We start from the raw sequence: 20,368 nt of genomic DNA on the forward strand, positions 1-20,368 counted from the left end.
ACTTCGTGGTAAAGCGTGGTTACCAAGCTGACAGCATTTTCAAAACATCCTCAAGCATGGAGAATTATATTGACCTCGTGTTTACAACGTGTATTGCTTTTTTCTTTCAATTGGAGTCATGCCAGTGAATTGAAGAGGTTATCATGAACCATCAGAAAAGATTTATCAGGAACTCAGAGCAGTGTACTTGGCCTTAATGCCTTCTTTCGCGCGCGAAAATCAGATTTTGCGGTTCTGGCAGGTTGTTTTGACGTTGTTGACAGTCGTCCTCGTTCCAGAAGTTCTGCCGGAGAATTTACTGCATGGAGCAAGGCTGGCCACTTTTCCAAAACCAGACTTCAGAACTAATTTTACTCTAAAGTCAAATCAAGGAGTCGGTTCATTTAAGGAGATTCGTCATGGGTTGAATGTGGACCCATTTTACGTTCGTGTTTATGCGAAGCCTCGCAATGGGAACAATAGTGCCTTTTGCTTCAATGGAATAGGTTCCAGCCAGTCTTCGCCGTCGAAGAGCTCTTTCGGGGGATTAATTTATGCTTACAACGCGGAATTCGTTCGAATATGGGCTCCGACAGATCCAAATGGTCATGTAGTGTTCGTGAAAGATGGCTGGGGAGGTGAAGTGAACACCCAGGTTTCAAACGAAGCTGAAGTCGTGGTGCAAGTGTGGAAAGACGGGCCGGCGCCAACTTTTCAAATTGAACACGTTGTGGACACACGTGCAGTCCAATTAAACCAAGTCTATCATCAAGTTGATCATGAGTTAAGACAGTTGCCTGAGAGAGTTGTGGTCAGACTTTCCCCAGCGGAATCTGACGATGATGTAAGCAATCCAAACAAGGGATTTTGGTTTCCTGCAGTGGCTTCTTCTCAAAATCCTGACCCTAACAGTAACTTTGGCGGGGTAATATTTGCGTACAACGAGAGATACGTTCGTTTGTGGGGTCCTGAGGGAGCTAACAACAACAACACTGGATGTATTTTTATAGGCAGGGAATACACTGGGGGAGGTCACAGTCAGAAAGTGACTAAATGCAGGGTGGAGACACTGCTTTGGGTCAACCAACTACCGACACCAGCTTTTCAGACTGAATGGTTTCACTTTAACGGGCAGAGAGGTGATAATTCCTTCAAAGAAATAACTCATGGTATTAACTTGTTACCTGCCCTTGTCATCGCTCAAGTGAGAGCAGTAAATGGAAAGAATATCGACTACGTCTTTGAGGCACAGGGTGCCACTCAGTCTGACGATGATGGCACTAATGAGTATGGAGGTGTTGTGTTTGCCTATAATGAGAACAAGGTCCGTATCTGGGCTCCCAGCAAGCATGATGGATCAAAGAAAGGATATCCCATTCTTGTAAAAAGTGGCTGGGGATATAGTTCAAATTTGCAAGCAGGAAGTGATTATGTTGAAGTCAGAGTTGTCGTTTACTCTAGTAAATGCAATAATTCTGCTGAAGTTCTATTTGAGGGTGACCAGTGTGTTTCAACGCTGTATGACTCTTACAAAACAATGGTGTCAAAGTGGTCTGAATGCTCCAGTATTTGCAACAATGGAACAAAGAAAAGATCATTAACAGGTGAATATATGTGATTGGATTTATGAAAACAGTAATAATCTAAGCTGTTGCTTAAGGGAATTTTTAAGAAGACCAAGTTAGGAGCCCAGGATAAAAGTTTCCGTGGTCAATCCTGGGGGTTGGGAGTTTGGCGTACATATGGGGAAAAGGGGTTGGATGGAGGGGCACGGGAAATTTAGAAGAGGTGGCCTAGCGGGTATCCTCCTTTTCTCTGTTGAGATTTTCCTTGAGACACTAACATCAATCAAATTTTTGGAATCAAGCATTCAGCAAAGTGATGAGGTCATGACTGAGGAAGAATATTATTTATGTTGTAATTTCAATGAAATAAATAAAATTCAATAATTGATGTACACATGAAAGTGCTGCAGCTGTTTTTTGCAATAACATTATTGCTTTTGCTTTTGAGTTTTGCCATTCTATTTGAACAAAACAAAATACATGTATGCCATACAAATCATGAGATGCAAGCAGCATGTGAAAAGAAATTATAATGAAAGTGGCATTTTAGGGGGTTTGAATTTGGCGTGACCCAGATATATCCTTTTTTTTACAACCAAGACTGAATGATTATGTAATTTCATATTTTCTGTTATTTTGAAATTCATGTTTTCTTCATAATGAGAAGTTGGAAATATTATGTCATTAGCATCATTACTCCATTTCTAAAAATGTTTGTTGTTAAAATAGTTATTTGTAACTGCAATAATATTGCCTTTTCCTCAGAAAGGTATCAACAGAGACAAAATCCATTGGTATACATGATTTGCATTTATGCGATACTGAATTCGCAGTTTTCAAATATGGTTGTTTTTGGCTGTTTTGTGAGTGGAGTGAGACTTTGTTGCTGTGTGTTAGCCCACATTTCTTGCGATAAAAGCACAACAAGAGGAGAGTAACTGTTGATTTCAGTTTTAAAATTTACTGTGTGACTGATTTTATGACCGATTTCATGAGAAACATCCCAGCTGGTCAAAATGAGAGTTACCCAGTGAAAACATCAAATTTACCGAACAAATACACAATGACTGGTGATGGTTGGCAGGCTTGTTAATGGGAATTTCTTGTAACTCCTGGTTACAAGGGATTGAAGTCATCGGACATGTTTAGACGCCCACTTGGGCTCCTTGAACAAAAATTTAATCACCTGCACTTGTAACTTAGGCACTTGACTGGTGACTGGGTACCCATTAGACAAAAGCCTTGGGTAATGAAAGGTTTGTTTGTTTTTTGTACCAAGTGAACTACAGACCTTGATTTTATGAATCTTAAAGGTCTGAAAATCTCTCCAAGTGATGGGTAAAAAGTAGAATAGTACAAAAAGTGAGATAAGAGAATGGTGAAGGAAAAAAACCTGGCATTCCTTTGAATGTGCATGAACTGATTATGCGTGAACTGATTATGTAATTTGAACCTATTTACTAGTTACTAGTAAGTTAATTTCATTTTTCTTTGTCTTATCATGCAGGTTGCCAGGTAGCGTCACAAAAACGCATCCTGTCATGTGATTTTGAGAATGGAATGTGTGACTGGACTTCTGCTCAGCAAGGAGGCAGCTCTATAAGATGGGTTATAACTAACACATCGACTCCTGAGCCGAACACAGGACCACTGTGGGGTCATCCTAAAGGCTCCCGTTATATATATTCCGACACTTCTCAGGCAGCGCCAAATCAGAGAGGTACATTTAAGAAATAGATAAAATAAATTAAAAAACCTATAAAATATACTTTTATGGAGCTGTATGCATAATATACTTAATAAATGTAACTTATTCTTAAAAATTTGAGAAAGAAATTTTGGTGAATTTAAACTTTGTTTTGTTTATCATTGTGCAAACATGAGTTGAATTAACACTAACTTATGCAAGATCGTATCGTAAAAGTATGTTTTTGGCCAGTTTGATAACAAAATCATCACTAAATACAATTATTTAACTGAAATGACCAACTCAGAGTGACATTCACCATTATTTTATTTATGAATACTTCTTGATCAGACTACTTATTTGTTCAATGTCACTATCCACATCACCTTCATCATCTTCTCCTTTGAACTAATGTCCAAAGGACAAGATTTCTTAGATACTTGACAAAAATACATGTACTTGTCTGTGCAACTTAATGGTTGTCATAGACCATCAGACGACTGCCAATATGGATCCACCAGCTACAGTCTCTATCCCACGATCAATAGCTACAATATTATATATTAAGGGGTGTAATTGCTGTTGCCAATTCAGCTTCCTTCTTTTCCTTTTTCTGTAAGGTATGTATGATGCCATATTTGTCTTGCTTATTAAGTACAGTCGAACCTGGACTGTTATCCGGACTTGTCGGGACTAGACGAAATAGCCGGATAATCGAGGTTCCAGATAATCAAAAATATGAATATTAATGAAGAACAAAACTGATTGACTTTAATCGTGAAACAACACTTTTACAAATCGTTTGGACAACAATATGGTCTACATCTTCACTGTCCGTTAGCGAGCTGTTCATCATGGGCAACTTTCAGCAATTTTCGCTTCAATCTTTTGCTGGTCTCTAAGTTGTCGGCAAACTTCATGATCTTTTCCTGACAAATTGGTTCTTTTTTCTCATTTCTCTGATTGAAAAAAATTATAGACTGTTTATCTTTGATTGAAAGAACAAATCGCTTACACTTCAAGGACATGATGATCGTGAAATTTCTCTTTGCGATAAAGCAACTCTGAGCCAAGTAGAACTCATTCAAATGTTCTTCTTAAGTTATGACGTGTGCGAGCGCTGCTCTTGCTCTTTGAAAGCAAAACAAACGCGCTTTCCACTGCACTTTTCAATGCTGTAGTTTTAAAAAGAATATGACTAAGGATCTTGATCGTGACTGATAAATATTCATGACAGAACTGGGACTAGTGAAAAAGTCTGGATAATCGAGAAATCCGGATAATCGAGGTATGGATTATCGAGGTTTGACTGTAATCATCTTAATATATAAATTAAGGCTGTGTATGTGTACTTATACGTATTAAAGTTAGTAAGAGTTCTTTTTCGTTTTTTTCACTTGTTAACAGCCACTCTAACAAGTTCTAATATTCAAGGAGCGAGCAAGTGTGAGTTCCGTTTCTTTTGGAACATGTATGGAGGTGATATAGGTACACTTTATGTGCATGTCAACATTCAAAATCCAGAAGAACTGGGAAGTCGTGGCAAATGGAATGATTCAGGTGGGTCTGAAAGTACAGTGGCAACCAGATGTACTGTAACATCAATAAACACAAAATGATGCAAGATGTTGCATGGAACTGTTCAGTAAATTGAGTTTGTAACAAGCAAGGGACTCATTGAACTATTTATTAATTAAATAACCTTTCACACAATCAGCATCAGGAGAAGGTCATAGATTTGACTCCCATTTGAAACTCAATTTTTTATTTAATAATAATAGTAATAATAGTAATAATAATAATAATAATAATAATAATCAAATTTATATAGCGCTAATTATATAAAATATTCATTAGCGCTTTACATTTTAAAATATAAAAATGTAAAATATACATATTTTTAAAAGTTTAAAATATAAAAAGTAGCATTACAAATAAAAAATAAAACTGCTCCACAATTCACAGAAACAGGTTTGTTCTTTGTTTCTTTTTGAAAACTGTCTGTCATCTGCAACTCTGCAGGCTGGAACATGACTGGTGATCACGGGGACATTTTCTGGAGAGCCGCTTTTGTAAACCTTGAAAAGTTTGACAAGATCTACCAAATTCGGTTTGTGCATATATTGCCTGAGGGAAACTGTCATGCAGGGAGCTCAAAGTGTACTGTTTGCAAGTATCAGAAGTGCCCAGCTGCTAATCTTGCAATTGATGGAATTGAGTTAGTTTGCCAGAGCGAAAAAAAAGATGTCCCTGTTGAAGTGTGCACAAAGAGGACAGCAGTATTGGCTGGTTGTGAAATGGAAGCTGTTATGGCATCAGTTGCTGGTAAGAAATCAGTGTAACATTGTCCATGGTGCAAAGAAACAAACTTTTAGGCTTCCAGGCTGCAAAGAAAACCAATTTTCAGTCCTTTGGGCAAGCTGTACCTATGATGTACTAATGCGAAAGTCATTCTCACTAGTCCCAAATAATTTCTTCTTTTATAGTACTTCTGTAATTTGAATTTCCTCAAACTTTTGCCAAGAAACTTCACTTGTCTGAATGTCCACTAGCTAAAATGCATAATCCACTAGTCCCAGGCTATCAGACAGGCACATGTATCTGATATCATATGGCATGCTTGTAGAATTTTCCATTTAGCATTAACTTTTTCTTTAATACTGTTCATGCAGCTACTTTTGTTAATAAACATTGGGTTGACTCCTTCCCTATTATACAATCCTATATGTACTAGCTAGCTGATTAATGACAAAAAATTTGAGGATGTTAGAAAATTTTCTGTGAACAAAAGAGAAGCTTCTTTTAAGGGCTTTTGATTTTATTGCATAGTTATGGACATGTTTATATGTTTCTCTGAGGTATAAATACTTGTGTATGAAATACATGTAAAATTTAAGTCTGTTTGGATTTTTTCAAGGTCCAGCATACAGTGTTAAGACAATTGGCTTAGACACCTACGTCAAAGCAGCTGGTTTACCCCAGCAACTGATAGCTGTGTACGAATTTGAAGTGGTGTTCACAGCCAGTTATGCGATTTGGATGCATTTTTTCGCTACAACAAATCAAACCAATGATATCTCATTCAAAGTTGGTGAAGGAGATTGGACTGTATGGCGACCACCACACAAAGGTTCCCATGCCTTGTGGACACAGTTCTTCTATCAGGTATATTTTCATTCATCTATGTGAGCTCTTTCATTTGTGGGAAGAAATTTTTGGTTTCTAAATCCTCCCTAATATGAAGATATGATTGATTATTACAGTTATGTAGACAACTTAAGCAGCTCTGAAATTAAAGCCTTAAAAATAATTCAGGCCTGAATGGGATTCAAACCTCTGATACCAGTGCTTTGCTCTACTAACTGAGCTATATATCAAACGAACTGGGAGCTGTCACGTTGTGAGTTCGTAGTGCACTGTACCCATAGATGGTTAAGATACAAGCAAATATATGAAAGATCATATATTTGAACTGCGGAGAAAGATATGAAGACATGGTTGAACATCACAGTCGTATACACAACCTAAGCAACTATAAATTAAAGCCTTGAACTCATCTGTAAAGGCTTGAATGTTTAATGTTATTATTACAATAGTTATTTTTTTCATTGTCTAGTCAACTTCGTTTATTTATTTATTTTTTTGTGTAAATTCTTTGATGTAAATTTGATCAATTCAGGTACCAGATACTTGAAAGTTTCTCCAATTATTTGACCTCTTTTCAGCCTTTCACACTGAAGCCTGGCATCCACAGAATATCTTTGCGGCAACAAGAAGATGGTTTTCTTCTGTCCAAACTTGCTCTTGTTCCAGTTAAGCTATCGATGTGGACTGATTTAGGAATGCAGAGTCATCATATCCCAGATGGGTTTCTGTATGCATTTCCTGAACAGTCAAATCCTGAGCCAAGATTTGGGAGACTACATTCTCAAGGTTTGATTTTTTTGTTTAATTGTACATTCAAGGCAATCTACTGTATGCATGATGCATTCACAGTGGCATATCCATTTAGACCTTCCATACAGGCAATAACATCAGCATCAAGAATCTTTTTCACAACATTGACTTGACAAAAACACATTACAGTCCTGATCTCTGGCCATGCAGGTTGTTGGTAACAAAATGTATTTGGATCTTTTCCTTAGATGCTTGGTGTTCCTCCGACCACAACACTGGATATGTCTTCTTCCAGATTAAACTGCCTCAGTTAGCACTTCTCTCTAGGATATCAATACAGGGAGGCAAGGACATTCTGCAGAAGCGAAATGATTACTGGGTGAAAAAGTAATGATAATGATGTTATTTATTTATTGGGTCAGAAATCATAGCCAACCCCCCATGGGTGGATCTTTTTGTTAATTGGGGACACCTAAATCTTTTTACAATAATGTAAAAAATTGTAAAATTAAGTAAGTTGTGATTTCTGAGTGACATTTTACTTAATTTATGCAGGTACACAATGTAGGTACTAACAGAAAATTAACTCCCCTGTATTTACAGTTGTATAAAAAACAACACCAAAGTACAATAAATTTACAAAAGAAGAAAAGTCAGTTAATAAATTGTTATTATTACACATAATACTGTCTGTTGAAAGTTAAGGTCTGCCAAAGTCGTCAAGTTAAGCATATTGAAGGCAGAACTTAATTCTGTTTTTTATTGTATTCAGCACACAAGGAAATTTGTTGCCCCTCTTGGGTTGAACTCTGGCCATTTGCAGCTAACCGCCCTTCTTTCTTCCCTGTCATGGTCATTTTTTTCTGCTTTACCGGACAATTCAGCAGGCACCATTTCTGCTTATGGATGGAGTGAAAGGTTGTGAGAGTACAGCATCTTATTGTGCAACAACACAAAACATCGTTCCAGCATTAAGCTGAAACCTTATCCAGAGAAAAAGAGAGAGAAGAGAGAAAAAGTATAATAATTTTGAATAACTGGTGGATTGTCTCGGCAGACTTTGGCTTATGCTAATAATAATAATCAGCAGCAGGGAACAGTTTCATTTCACAAAGTAATGAAGTGTAGGTAGGCATGCTTGCATGTTATTTAATAATATGGTGCAATTTTCGCTTGTAGTTTCAGACTGAAAGTTTCTTTAGATGGCGTCAGGTACACATGGTATAGGGATACCAATGGTCGGCGGACATTTATTGCTAACAAAGGTGCAAAATCCTAGTGTAATGACAATACACATTACATCCAAGTAGTCTGTACATGTACATACAGTTATGGGTCAAATATCCTGCTGCCACACTTCTAAAGCTAATAAACTGATAGCCCATGATCAAGCTGCCCATTGGGTTATAGGTGAAAAAAACAACGCAAAACAAAACACACACACACACACACACACACACACACACACACACACACACACACACACACACACACACACAAACACACACAAAAAAAACAAACAACAAATTAAACAGTAAGTACCGGAAATTAGGAGTGACTTGTAATGTAAAGTATACAACTGTACTTAGCCTTGGTAAATGTGGGATTTCTTTTTTGCAGTCACTGTGTTAAAGTAGTTACAGTATCTGTATCACATCCTCTTTCATCACTCTTTAGCCTAATAATTTTTTATTTGGTGCCCTATGGAAATTCTGTGGGGTGACATTGGCAATAGCCAAAGTTTTGAAGGAGAGAATGAAGTTTAACTAGAGACTCCAGAGGGGTTGGCAGTTCAAATTGGAAAAAAAAACCCTCTCTATGGGCAAATGCTGTGGATATTTTCTGTGATATGACTCATTGTCAGTGTCATTACGAGAACCCTGACTAGGCTTGAACTCAGACCTTCTAATTATTTGATTCAATTTTTTATGCCAGATGCATCAAGTGTAATTACTCACACCTTGATGTTTGCTGCTTTGGTGCGTGGGGTAAGAATCTTCCCATATGGCTATGAAAACTGGATTTGTTTACGTGCCGAGTTGTATGGATATTACTTGAGTAACAAGATGTGTGCTTCCTCTGGTCCTGCTATGATGACTAGCAAGCCATGTACTGGTGACAGGAACTGTGGGCAGAATGCTGAGTGTGCATCACCAGGAACTTCAGGAATTAAAAAACAGGGTACAGTGTAATATCTGGACTACAACAAGAATTGAGATCTCATGCATGTACATGCAGTGGACTTGTGTGATATTCCATGGTTTACCACTCAAAAGCATTGCATAACTAGTTTATAAACTGAATTTACTCTGATCTTAGGATCTGACTCCTAGGATCTTGTAACTCTTATTTTTCTCCCTGGCCATAGATGGTGACAGCAGCATCCAGTCCAGTAACATAACTGAAGAGTTCTGTCACTGTTATCCTGGTTACCATGGTCCCAGCTGTCAGCACTATGGCTGCTCATCCAACCCTTGCCTTAATGGCGGCAGCTGCTCTGAGGTCAATGGCACCTATTCTTGCGCCTGTTCACCTGGTTACCATGGTCACACCTGTCAACACCCATGTAAATCTGGCTACTATGGTTACAACTGCAGTAAACAGTGCCAGTGCACTCATCATGGCACTTGTGATATAGCCACTGGTCACTGCAACTGCAGACGTGGATATTATGGGACGTACTGTGAACTAGGTTGCAGCCCTGGATATTTTGGCTACAATTGTGCCCAGAAGTGCCAGTGTAAGAATGGAGCATCATGTGATAGAGGAACAGGGTTGTGTAACTGTACTTTGGGTTGGACAGGAGCAATGTGTAATAAACCCTGCTCCTGGAACTTGTGGGGAGTGAACTGCACACTCAACTGCTCATGTTCAAAGTCAGCCAAGTATTGTGACAGATTTGCGGGGAGATGCATTTGTTCCTCTGGATATTTTGGCGAGTAAGTTAAATGGTAACATTGTGTACTACTGGAAAGACATTATGACTGATATTGGGGAATAAAATAGTTTATTTTTTACACTGTAACTACCTCCAGATTACCTTGTTGTATGTTTGTGTCAGTGTGAGATATGTAAAGCCTTTAATTTCCGAATTAAAGTGATCAATGAGTGGCTTGAAATTTAAGCTGATGGCTTTAACTGAAATTTGGTGCTACATCTTAGCAAAATTCCTTGTGTGAAGTTGAGGATTTATTTTATTGTCATTGAGATTAATTACTTCTCTACTTAATAATTTTCATGTAATGAGGCCCTGATAAGAAATTTATTGTTTAATGCCATTCTATGTTGCACAGGAAATGCCAGCTACCTTGTCCAGTAGGAAGGTATGGCTTCAACTGTAGTGGTCAGTGCCAATGTCAAAACAAGGCAACTTGTTCTAAAGAAGATGGGACCTGCAATTGTACCCAGGCAGGGTGGACTGGGGTGCTCTGTCATCAGCCCTGCCCAGGGGGATACTATGGAATCAACTGTATTAAAAACTGCACTTGTCAGAATGGGGGAGCTTGTGATCCAGTAACAGGTAAGAGTGTGTTGCTTCCCTTATTTTGAACTCAGAACTCAAGTTGATTGAGACAAATCATTTCCATTTATACTAGTCTTAACTTCCAATATAACAAGGAATGATGCTGAATTTACATGTACATGTACTCTGATCAACTTCAAAGTTTATATTAGCCTGTGTAGTGGACGTTCCTTTCTATTTTCCAATGGGGGGGAGGAGATTGAGCAAGTGAGCGAACAATTGAGTGCACCTGGGATGAGCAAAAAAATGGGGAGAAGTGGGGAGAGGTGAGCAAAAAAAGGGGGGAGACGTTCCTTTCCCTTCGTGTGTTTTGAAAATGACTGCCTGCTATGCCAGCGAAGTTAATATTTAATATGATTGTGTTAAGCTTGCCTGCTGGTGCAGACCAGTAGTTTCTTTGCTTGTTGTTATAGTGCTTGTAATTCCTTGTGTTTGTTAATTTTAACTTATCAGCTGTTTCATATATAACATGATCATTAGGTTTAAGTGGAAATGGCTAAATTTAGGAGAGGGGTTAAAATGTTCATCAGTGTTAATGGTGAACACTTGAGTAGTGTTTACAACAATTGTCTTGCCCAAGAACACAACCGAATAACCTCACCCAGGGCTTGAACCCAGGGCTCTTGATTCTGAGTTCAGTGCTGGGCTACCACAACTCCCATTTGCAGGTGATGGGATAGAAATCTTTACAACGATATGATGTACAGTTGGTTCAAGATGTTGGTAGTTTATTATACTAAGTGGCTGAAAAAGTTTATTCAAGGGGAAAATATTTGAGTTCAGGATAACCGATTACGAGATAGTGAGATTCTGTTGTAGCTAATTATAAACAATTATTGGATGGGGGTTTTGTGATATCCACAATAATTAAGGTTGAAATAGGGGTTATCAGCCAAAGTGGAAGGCTGAGGATGATAACCCCTACCTCGACCTTGACCTTACGGAGACCTTGATTATTCTGGATATCACAAAAACCAAATCTAATAATAATTGTTTTATTATATGTTGAACAAAGAAAAAAAATGGAAGTCAAGCTTCTGCTTCTTCACTGTCGGCAAGCAACACAAAGCACGCAAACTTGACGTGATTACCCTTAGAAATCATGCTCTGCAGTCATACATGACATGATTACCCGTGACCTTAAGTGTCTACAGCTAGATGGCGCTGATTTTGAAAATTCACTGTACACTTTCGGCCAATCAGAAAAAAGATAGTGTATTCAATGTATAATATAATAATTCTTTTTTTCTTTATCTTAGGATCTTGCACTTGTGTTAGTGGTTATTCAGGTGAGTTCTGTGACAAGCCTTGTATCCAGGGTTACTGGGGAAGGAACTGCTCCATCCCATGTTCCTGTGTTCATGGTGCACGTTGTAACCCTGTTAATGGAAGGTGCACCTGCCGAGCTGATGACGGCTGTCAGTGTGACCCTGGTTGGACTGGCTCTGACTGTGGCACACCCTGTAGTGATGACTCTTGGGGACCAAACTGTAAGAATGCTTGTCTGTGTCAGCACAGTGGAGTGTGCAATCAGGTATTTGCGAGTTTCCTGTGATTTACAGTGTGTGCTTTAGTCTGCATACAGTGTAGCAAGCGTTCTGTAAGCACTTCGCACAGAATGCTCTCTATGCAGGCTATGGCTTCAAATGAGAACTACATGTAATGTGATACACTTCAGTATTATTGAAAATCAGTTTAATTTGTAATGGAACAAATTTTCAGAAGTAACAAAACAAAGTGCGTAGCATTCTCTATAGCTCCAGGTGTATAGCCTGGGTGGTGGGGGGTGGGGGGGGGGGGGAATCTCATATAAAAAGGACGGGGGTGCTCATTTTACCTTGAAGAGATTACAAAAAGGCTTTTGGTACCTCTTGGGGTGTTCAGCCTCAAAAGGTCCACAGCCTGAGCTTTCATGGTACCTTAAAGGGTATTGAGCCCAAAAAACGTCGGTGTCATTTAATGTGTTGTTTGAGAAAAGGTACCTTATACAGGTAAAAAAAAAATTCAAGTCACGCCCACAAAACAGGATCTTGATACATCTTAGGTTTTTTTTTTTTTATTTCCGACGAATACCACGGTCCTTTTTATATGGGAGTTCCCTCCCCCCCGGGTCTATAGCCTCCTACGCAGACGCTTTTTGATCTTGTCACGCAAATTGGGGAGGTAAGATTGCGTGACGAGCCACGAGGATGTCTGCGTAAAAGGATACATTCACTAAGACAATTGATATGTCGTGCCTGGAACTTCTATTTTGAATCCTTTGTTATTGCCTTTAATTGGTATCATCATAGCACAGCTAATTTTCCTCAACAGACTACTGGAAATTGCCTATGTGCACCTGGGTTCATGGGTCTCAACTGTGAACATGCTTGTCCACCAGACCGCTTTGGTAAAAACTGTGTTCACAAATGCAACTGTGCCTCCTCTTCGTCTCTCGGCTGTCACTCGCTTAATGGCACCTGTCAATGTAAACCAGGTTTTACTGGACCACAGTGCGATGTCCCTTGCCCTGCTGGCACATGGGGTGTGAACTGTTCACAGTCTTGTTCTTGTGTTAACGGATCGTGCCATCCAATATTTGGAAACTGTACTTGTGATCGAGGTTGGCAGGGACTGCTTTGCGACCAAGTCTGTCCCAGCTGTGGTAAGTCCTGTCCAGTGTGTTACCACGGCAACGGATCTTGCGATCAAGCCACTGGGAAGTGCATTTGCTCCCCAGGGTACCAAGGAAGTTCTTGTCTGGAGTCTTGTAAAGCTGGTTACTTTAGTGAAAAGTGTCAGAGGAAATGTGATTGCGTAGATGGTACACTTTGTCATCACATCACAGGGCAGTGTCTTTGTAAGCCGGGAAGGACTGGAACGCGATGTGATAAAGGTATTGACTGTTGTTGTGATTACGTCTTTCCCTTGCACACTACGAAATTATTTTGAATCAGAAGTGACGCGTTAATAGTTTGTTTTGATGCACCCGTTAATGGCGAACCGCATGGTCAATCTTCCTTAAGGTGCTTTTAATACAAAGAGAAATTTGCGAGAAACACTGCATGTAAGATTCAAGGTATTGTGGTTGATGCCACAGGTTAGGAATTAGAGCTCAATGCACCATTAAATTGTAAGGCACATCTCAATTATTAAACCCCACAGTTTGGGTTTTATTTATAAACCAGTACTGAGACACCGTCAAGAACTCACTAACGATGGTTGACAATATTTTATTGGAATTTTCGCCAGTGTGTCCTCGTGGAACGTTTGGACAGAACTGCACCCAGACCTGCTCTTGTGTTCGTGGCACTTGTATGCCTGAAGACGGTTCCTGTGTATGTCCCACTGGTTACCATGGGTACTCCTGTGAGAGACCCTGCCCTAGTGGCGCTGAATGCAGCCAGAAATGCTTGTGCCGCAACGGGGGCGTTTGTGATCGTGAAACGGGACAGTGCAAGTGTTCTCCTGGCTGGACAGGTTTAATGTGTGAGCAGTCTTGCCTTGCAATCTCATCTATTCCTGGACGTTTTGGAGCAAACTGCTCAGAAAGGTAGAGTAAGTCTTAAACATGGCTGCCAAGTGTTCGCGTTCACAGCCAATAATAATGGAAGTAATCTGAAATGAGGAAACCAACATCACGAAGTGGTTTTACAGAAGGGTGCTCATTTAAGATATAAAAAATGAAAACAATTAGGAAAAATCAGTGAAAAAGGTAAAATTATAAGGTTTGCTAGCTTTTGAAGGCTAGAAAAGTATTCTCTATTACTAGCTTAAAACTCACAATTTTGATTTCTCTACTAGATGTATTTGTCCTGGGTCATGTGATCCAGTGTCTGGAACTTGCTCGTGTCCACGTGGATTCCAAGGTCCAAACTGTGCTGAAGCCTGTACAAAGGGCTGGTACGGAGATAACTGCGTGTACAGGTGTCCCTGCATGAACAATGCATCGTGCGATCACGAGAATGGCACGTGCACTTGTGGGCCAGGTTGGTATGGCGCGAACTGCACGGAAAGCTGCCCTTCTGGTTACTACGGAATGCAGTGTGCTTCTAGGTGTCAGTGCAGTAAAAATGGTACAGACGTTGCGACATCTTGCGATCCTGTGTCAGGACTATGCAATTGTATACCTGGATATCAAGGTTACACGTAAGATTTAGATTTTTCTTTCCTTCTAGGTTTGTGTACTGTATTGGCTAAGTTAGTTCTGTATCATGCTCTCACAGATACTTTGATTTTGTCTAAATACAATCAGGTGGCAATGTCTTGTTGACGGTTTCGCTTCTGAAGTACTATTAACACTGATGCTCAGTTTTCTTTCGAAAAGAGGAGTTGGGGACACCAAACCACGGTGGTTAACTTTGTTTTTTCTAAAAAAAATAGTGGCGGTTCAGCAGAAAACTGCATGTGGCCTGCAAGTAGCTGCAAGAAATAGACCATTTTGCAGTTGTCTACTCAGTGACCTGGTCTTTGGATGGCAGCGAGGCTGGAGTTGACCTTGTTTTGATACAGACCTCACAGCTTTTATTGTGTAAAACAAGTTGTTCTGATGCTAACTAGGTGCATTTACATGACAAAAGCAGTGAGGTCTGTATCAAAACAAGGTCAACTCCAGCCTCGCTGCCATCCAAAGGCCAGGTCACTCAGCAGACAACTGCAAAATGGTCTATTGCCGAAGTTTGCGCTTGCATTATCTTTTTGAGTTGTTCTGTATTACCGAAGTGGTCGTCGGGTTCCACTGTAGTATGATTCTCATAAGTAATATCCGTCCTTTTGGTTTGTGTTAGGTGCGAAGAGCAGTGTCCTGAAGGTTACTTTGGTAAGATCTGCAGGCAAAGTTGTACGTGTAAGAACAGCTACGCTTGCAGTTTTACAGATGGAAGTTGCACCTGCAAACCTGGTTACTATGGTAAATCGTGCGAGCTAAGTTGCCCTTCAGATCGCTACGGTATGAACTGCAGTAACGTGTGCCAGTGTGTCAAGTCAAATACCCAGTCGTGCGAAGTAGCCGATGGAACCTGCACGTGCTTGAAGGGATACACGGGCGTCTTTTGCGAGAGTGTTTGCCCCGAGGGATGGTACGGTCGTGACTGCGTTGACCCATGCACGTGCCAAAATGGTGCTGTTTGTGATCACGTGTCAGGTGCCTGCACGTGCGCGGCAGGATTCGAGGGTCGAAGCTGCGGAAAAGCGTGTCACGAGGGTTCGTTTGGTGTGAACTGCGCGTTCACGTGCGCTTGCCGGAATGGTGCGAGCTGCAGTCGCTTTACTGGCGAGTGCCATTGTGTATCTGGTTTCTATGGCGACCGTTGTGATCGTGAGTGCGCCAGTGGAAGGTTTGGGGTGAACTGTAACAGTTCATGTGACTGTAACCTGCAGAACAGCGCTAAATGCGACCCCAAAACAGGCTTGTGTCTGTGTGTGCCCGGGTTCAAAGGTATAAGATGTGACGAGGTGAGTATCGTTCTTTTTGGTGCAATGTTTGGTCTGATTGAACCCTAGAGGAAGTGGGTAGTAGTGATAGGTAGCCTTGTTGGTCCACTATTTCTCAACAACAGCAACAACAACAATAATCATAATTTCGAACATTTACGGTGTGTGACAGTATCTTAAGCCTAGGTTTCTTCACACTTTGCAGTAAAGCAGCTTAAAGTTTTGAAGTTTGTCGTTCATAATCCTTCTCGATCATTCCGAATCTTAACCATCACTTTCTCTTCTTTTGGTCTGTTTTTCAATTTAAAGATATGCTGATAAAAGACTTGACTGTAAATGTCTTTCAATCTATTTTAACAGCCTTGTCAAGATGGCTCTTATGGCAATGGCTGCAGTACGCCGTGCCCCGTATGTTCAAGTCACGTGATCGGCCCATGCGAAAAGGCACATGGCAACTGTTCGTGTTCTCCTGGTTACCAAGGCTACCTTTGCCTAGATGACTGCGCTTTGGATCGTTACGGTCTGCACTGCAAGTTAGCCTGCGAGTGTTCAGCGGGCGACCTTTGCCATCATATAAACGGCATGTGTTTGGACCTGGCCCGAGGACAGTTCAGTTTAATCGTTGAGGACAGTATAGACGATCTCAGTCTTTTGGTGCGGAAGAGAGACATCAAGCGTGGATTGGAACAACTGATGGAACAATATTACGATGACGAGCCTTCTTCTCAATCTGACTATGAAGGTAGCGCAACTCAAGCGCGTCTCAGCATGCTGGACGGAGACAACGGAACAACCGCCAACGCTGATAATCCCTCGGATGATTTCTCCACTCCCGTCAGAGATGACGGAGATCAGGAAATGTCACCCACAGGAACCAAGCACGTGTTCATGGTCCGCTTGCTGGAGTTACAGACAGTGGTTAAGGAAGACATGGGCAACGCCACTCGCGTTGTGTGTGTTCTGCTCGATAACTTTACCTTGGTGGATGGACACTATGTAGATGAGGTTCTCTCCAGAGTACCAAGCGGGGATATTTCGTCGTATCTCGCAGTTGAGTACTACCCTGGTAAGCTGTACAAGCCTGGTTCCTCAATGGAGATGCACCTCCCTCTCATCATTGGCGTCTCTGTTGGTGAGTATGTTTAGTTCGTGAGGGGTGGGGATAATTTTACGAGAGGTTTTTTTGGCACTTAAACTATACCTGGTGGAATACCGTGATTGGTGAGACGTTATGTGGTTCAGAGCCATATCTTGTACCCTGTTTGAGGGACAAGAAAAAAATCACAAGCTTCTTCAAAATGGAACTTGTTCCTGGTAGTTCCACTGTTCCTCCGTGTCCAGTGACGTCGTTTTCGTATTAAGACGTAATCGTCTTTTGAAGATTTGTTGAAGGCAAAGCTAGAACTGCAATTTTAGCACGTTTGTCTGAGTAACTAACAGATTGATTGGCTGGCCGGCTGGCCGGCGGACTCACCGACTGACTGACGGACGGACTGACGGACTGGCTAACTGACTGACTGACTGACTGACTGACTGACTGACTGGCTGGCTGGCTGGCTGGCTGGCTGGCTGGCTGGCTGGCTGGCTGGCTGGCTGGCTGGCTGGCTGGCTGGCTGGCTGGCTGGCTGGCTGGCTGGCTGGCTGGCTGGCTGGCTGGCTGGCTGGCTGGCTGGCTGGCTGGCTGGCTGGCTGGCTGGCTGGCTGGCTGGCTGGCTGGCTGGCTGGCTGGCTGGCTGGCTGGCTGGCTGGCTGGCTGGCTGGCTGGCTGGCTGGCTGGCTGGCTGACTGACTGGCTGGTTGGCTGACGGACTGACTGACTGACTGGACGGACGGACTGAGTTGACCGACCGACCAACCGACTGACTAGCTGACTGAGACTTACTCACCGAGCTTTAAACTCACTTATTGCTTGATGATTGATTGGCTGACTGACTGATTGATTGGTTGATCAATTGACTTACGTAATGTTTCATGCTTGTCTTTTTGTAGGCTTCTTCCTTATACTGGTCATAGTAGCTTTGTTCGCGCTCATACGCCGTAGGTACAAACGGAAATGTGGATTCGCCGCATACAAGAAGAGCAATAAAGAGCAAGCCGAGTTTGAGCTTCAACCGTGGATTGGTCGCAACACGGGCTACTTGCTGGCCTTTGACAACCCTTACTATGACGTGCTAGCGGCAATGGGATTAGACGATGACGTAGAAGAAGACTACTACAATCCTCTGTATGATGACGTCAGTGTGTACAGTGATAGCGGAGAAAACACCAGCGAGGACAGTTGTCACAAAGATCTTAGTTCCATGGTGATACGATAGACCGTAGTTGTCACCATTAGCTAGCATCGCGATAGTCCGTGTTTGGCTTTGAGTGGAAGGCTGTAGACTCGGTTGGGTTTCCTTGCGTTTCACTTCGCAGCTGCGCATCGCTTATAACGCATTTAGCTGCTCAAACATGAGCCTGCGAGAAGGTTCTCACGCGCTGCGACATGATAAAACGTCCAGGAAGGACCTCAAAAGCTAGAAGCCTACCAGAAAACAAAGGGACTTAAAATATAGAGAAAATATTTTGATACCTGTATAGAATAGCGCAATACTTTTTTAGGTTTTACAGAAAGTTATTTAACTTTTATAACTTTTTTTACGCGAATACTGCGGGATTAGTGCAGGACGATGCTTGTACCATGTTTTGTTTGTAGTACTTACCACAGTTGCCAGCGGTTTACGAGCGAAGAAAAAAACAACTTGCATGCGACGAAAATATAGAATATATAATATCAGGTTGTTTGCCCACGGAAAAGAAAGCACTGCATGCGCTACCCAGCCCCAGTAATTTCGTGCAAACGCTGACAACTAGTCGAGTTGTCCAGTTCTGGCCCTCTCGCTGTCACGCAACGCTACGCCCTCGGGAGAGGACCGTCCCCCGAGAGCGTGGCGTTGCATGACAGAGGGCCAAAACTGGACTACTAGTCCAGTTATTGAACGGTATTTTGGGGTACCCTGACAATCGTTATCTTGATCATTACTTAGAAGCTAACCTATTTAATGATTGGAGAGTTTTTGTTCAGGTAATTTTAACTGAGGGGCGCGGAGTTTAAATAGTTAGAACCCTGAGGTCACTGGTATTGTGTAGTTGTTAATGTTTAGGTTTTTTTGTTAGAGCACTCTTCCAGTCACTTTTGAAAGTGGCAAGATGCTTTCAGAGTTTGTTGACAAGGAACAATTGTAGTTTCGGCTGCTATCAACGGGACCACTGCAGTTCCTGGCGCTATCCGCGGCAGATGCTACTCTCGATGCCTAGTCATTGCAGCAGGTGTATGTTCTATAGACACGAGGAGTGACATGAAAAGGCTCGGAGTGGCCACTCTGTACTACATATTAGACCAAGTTGAACGAATTTTGTCGATAAAACGATTTGTGGAGCGCCTCGAACGTAGTATGACAAACTTCATTCATTTTGAAAGTGGTTGTGACACGGCTCAATTTTTGCCGCTGTTTACCTAACCCATTGCACGTTCAGTTCAATGTTTATATATTTAATTGATGCCGCATTTCTTGAAGGGCGTGCCCTTGTTTGCCTCTTGGACGCTCTAAGGTAACTTTATTTCCGCGTAGTTAGAACGAACTGAAACCAATGTTACTCCAACCGTTGTTTAATGTATTAATTGTCGAAACAACGGAGCAAGAACTACTTCGATTTTTCAGCCATTGTGTTTTTAGTTATCATTATATAGATTTTAGTATGTTATGTTCCTTGTTCGTATACAACCATGACAAAAGTTATACCGCCGTTGGGTCATGGCACGCTTTTTGATACCCAAGGTATTGCAACAAAAGGATAAATTTGAAATATAGTAAAAAGCTTACCTATTTATATTAAATTAACGTTGTATTTAAACAGTTCAAAACTTGTTATCAATTAATAAAAGTAAATTTATGGGAGGCCATATTAGTCAAAAGTGGTATGAGTTCACGACTGGTGATCAAGAAATCGATCGCTATGGTTGAGTTTATCGATTGGTGATTGAAAATGTCGATCGCTGTAATTGAGATTATCGATTGGTGATTGAGATTGTCGATCGCTATGGTTGAGATTATCGATTGCTGATTGAGAACGATGGTCGCTATGGTCCAAAAAGCGATTACACACAAAGACTTACGATTGCTATGGTCGAAAAAAAGATTGGTGTCTGGAAACGATCGTCCAGAGATTGACGATCCAGAACACCTACCGCTATGATCGAGAAATCGACTTGCAACTGAGAAATGGAAAGGCCTGGTAATAAGAGAGGGATATCTCACGTATTTT

At 41.2% G+C, this 20,368-nt stretch overlaps 1 protein-coding gene across 1 annotated transcript; it reads left to right on the forward strand.

Moving 5' to 3' along the window:
* Nucleotides 1–28: 28 nt before the first annotated feature.
* Nucleotides 29–20,006, forward strand: LOC145480592 (uncharacterized). The gene is made up of 18 exons (XM_081458862.1): nt 29–1,583; nt 3,052–3,264; nt 4,639–4,791; nt 5,254–5,556; nt 6,149–6,396; nt 6,957–7,164; nt 7,377–7,515; nt 8,308–8,393; nt 9,064–9,309; nt 9,497–10,067; nt 10,422–10,648; nt 11,911–12,185; nt 12,965–13,526; nt 13,883–14,183; nt 14,435–14,779; nt 15,418–16,084; nt 16,424–17,195; nt 18,053–20,006. The coding sequence occupies exons 1-18, from the start codon at nt 197–199 to the stop codon at nt 18,376–18,378; spliced, it is 7,029 nt and encodes a 2,342-aa protein (XP_081314988.1). The 5' UTR covers nt 29–196; the 3' UTR covers nt 18,379–20,006.
* The last annotated feature ends 362 nt before the right edge of the window (nt 20,007–20,368 follow it).

This window comes from Orbicella franksi, chromosome 3, assembly GCF_964199315.1.
Source record: "Orbicella franksi chromosome 3, jaOrbFran1.1, whole genome shotgun sequence".
Lineage (NCBI taxonomy): Eukaryota > Metazoa > Cnidaria > Anthozoa > Scleractinia > Merulinidae > Orbicella > Orbicella franksi.

What these genes read in the sequence shown, in the direction of transcription:
- LOC145480592 (XM_081458862.1), top strand. Translation starts at nt 197, where the DNA reads ATGCCTTCTTTCGCGCGCGAAAATCAGATTTTGCGGTTCTGGCAGGTT. An exon ending in TGGGAGACTACATTCTCAAG is followed by an intron (nt 7,165 to 7,376) that starts GTTTGATTTTTT and finishes TCTTTTCCTTAG; the next exon opens with ATGCTTGGTGTTCCTCCGAC. An exon ending in TTCAGGAATTAAAAAACAGG is followed by an intron (nt 9,310 to 9,496) that starts GTACAGTGTAAT and finishes CCCTGGCCATAG; the next exon opens with ATGGTGACAGCAGCATCCAG.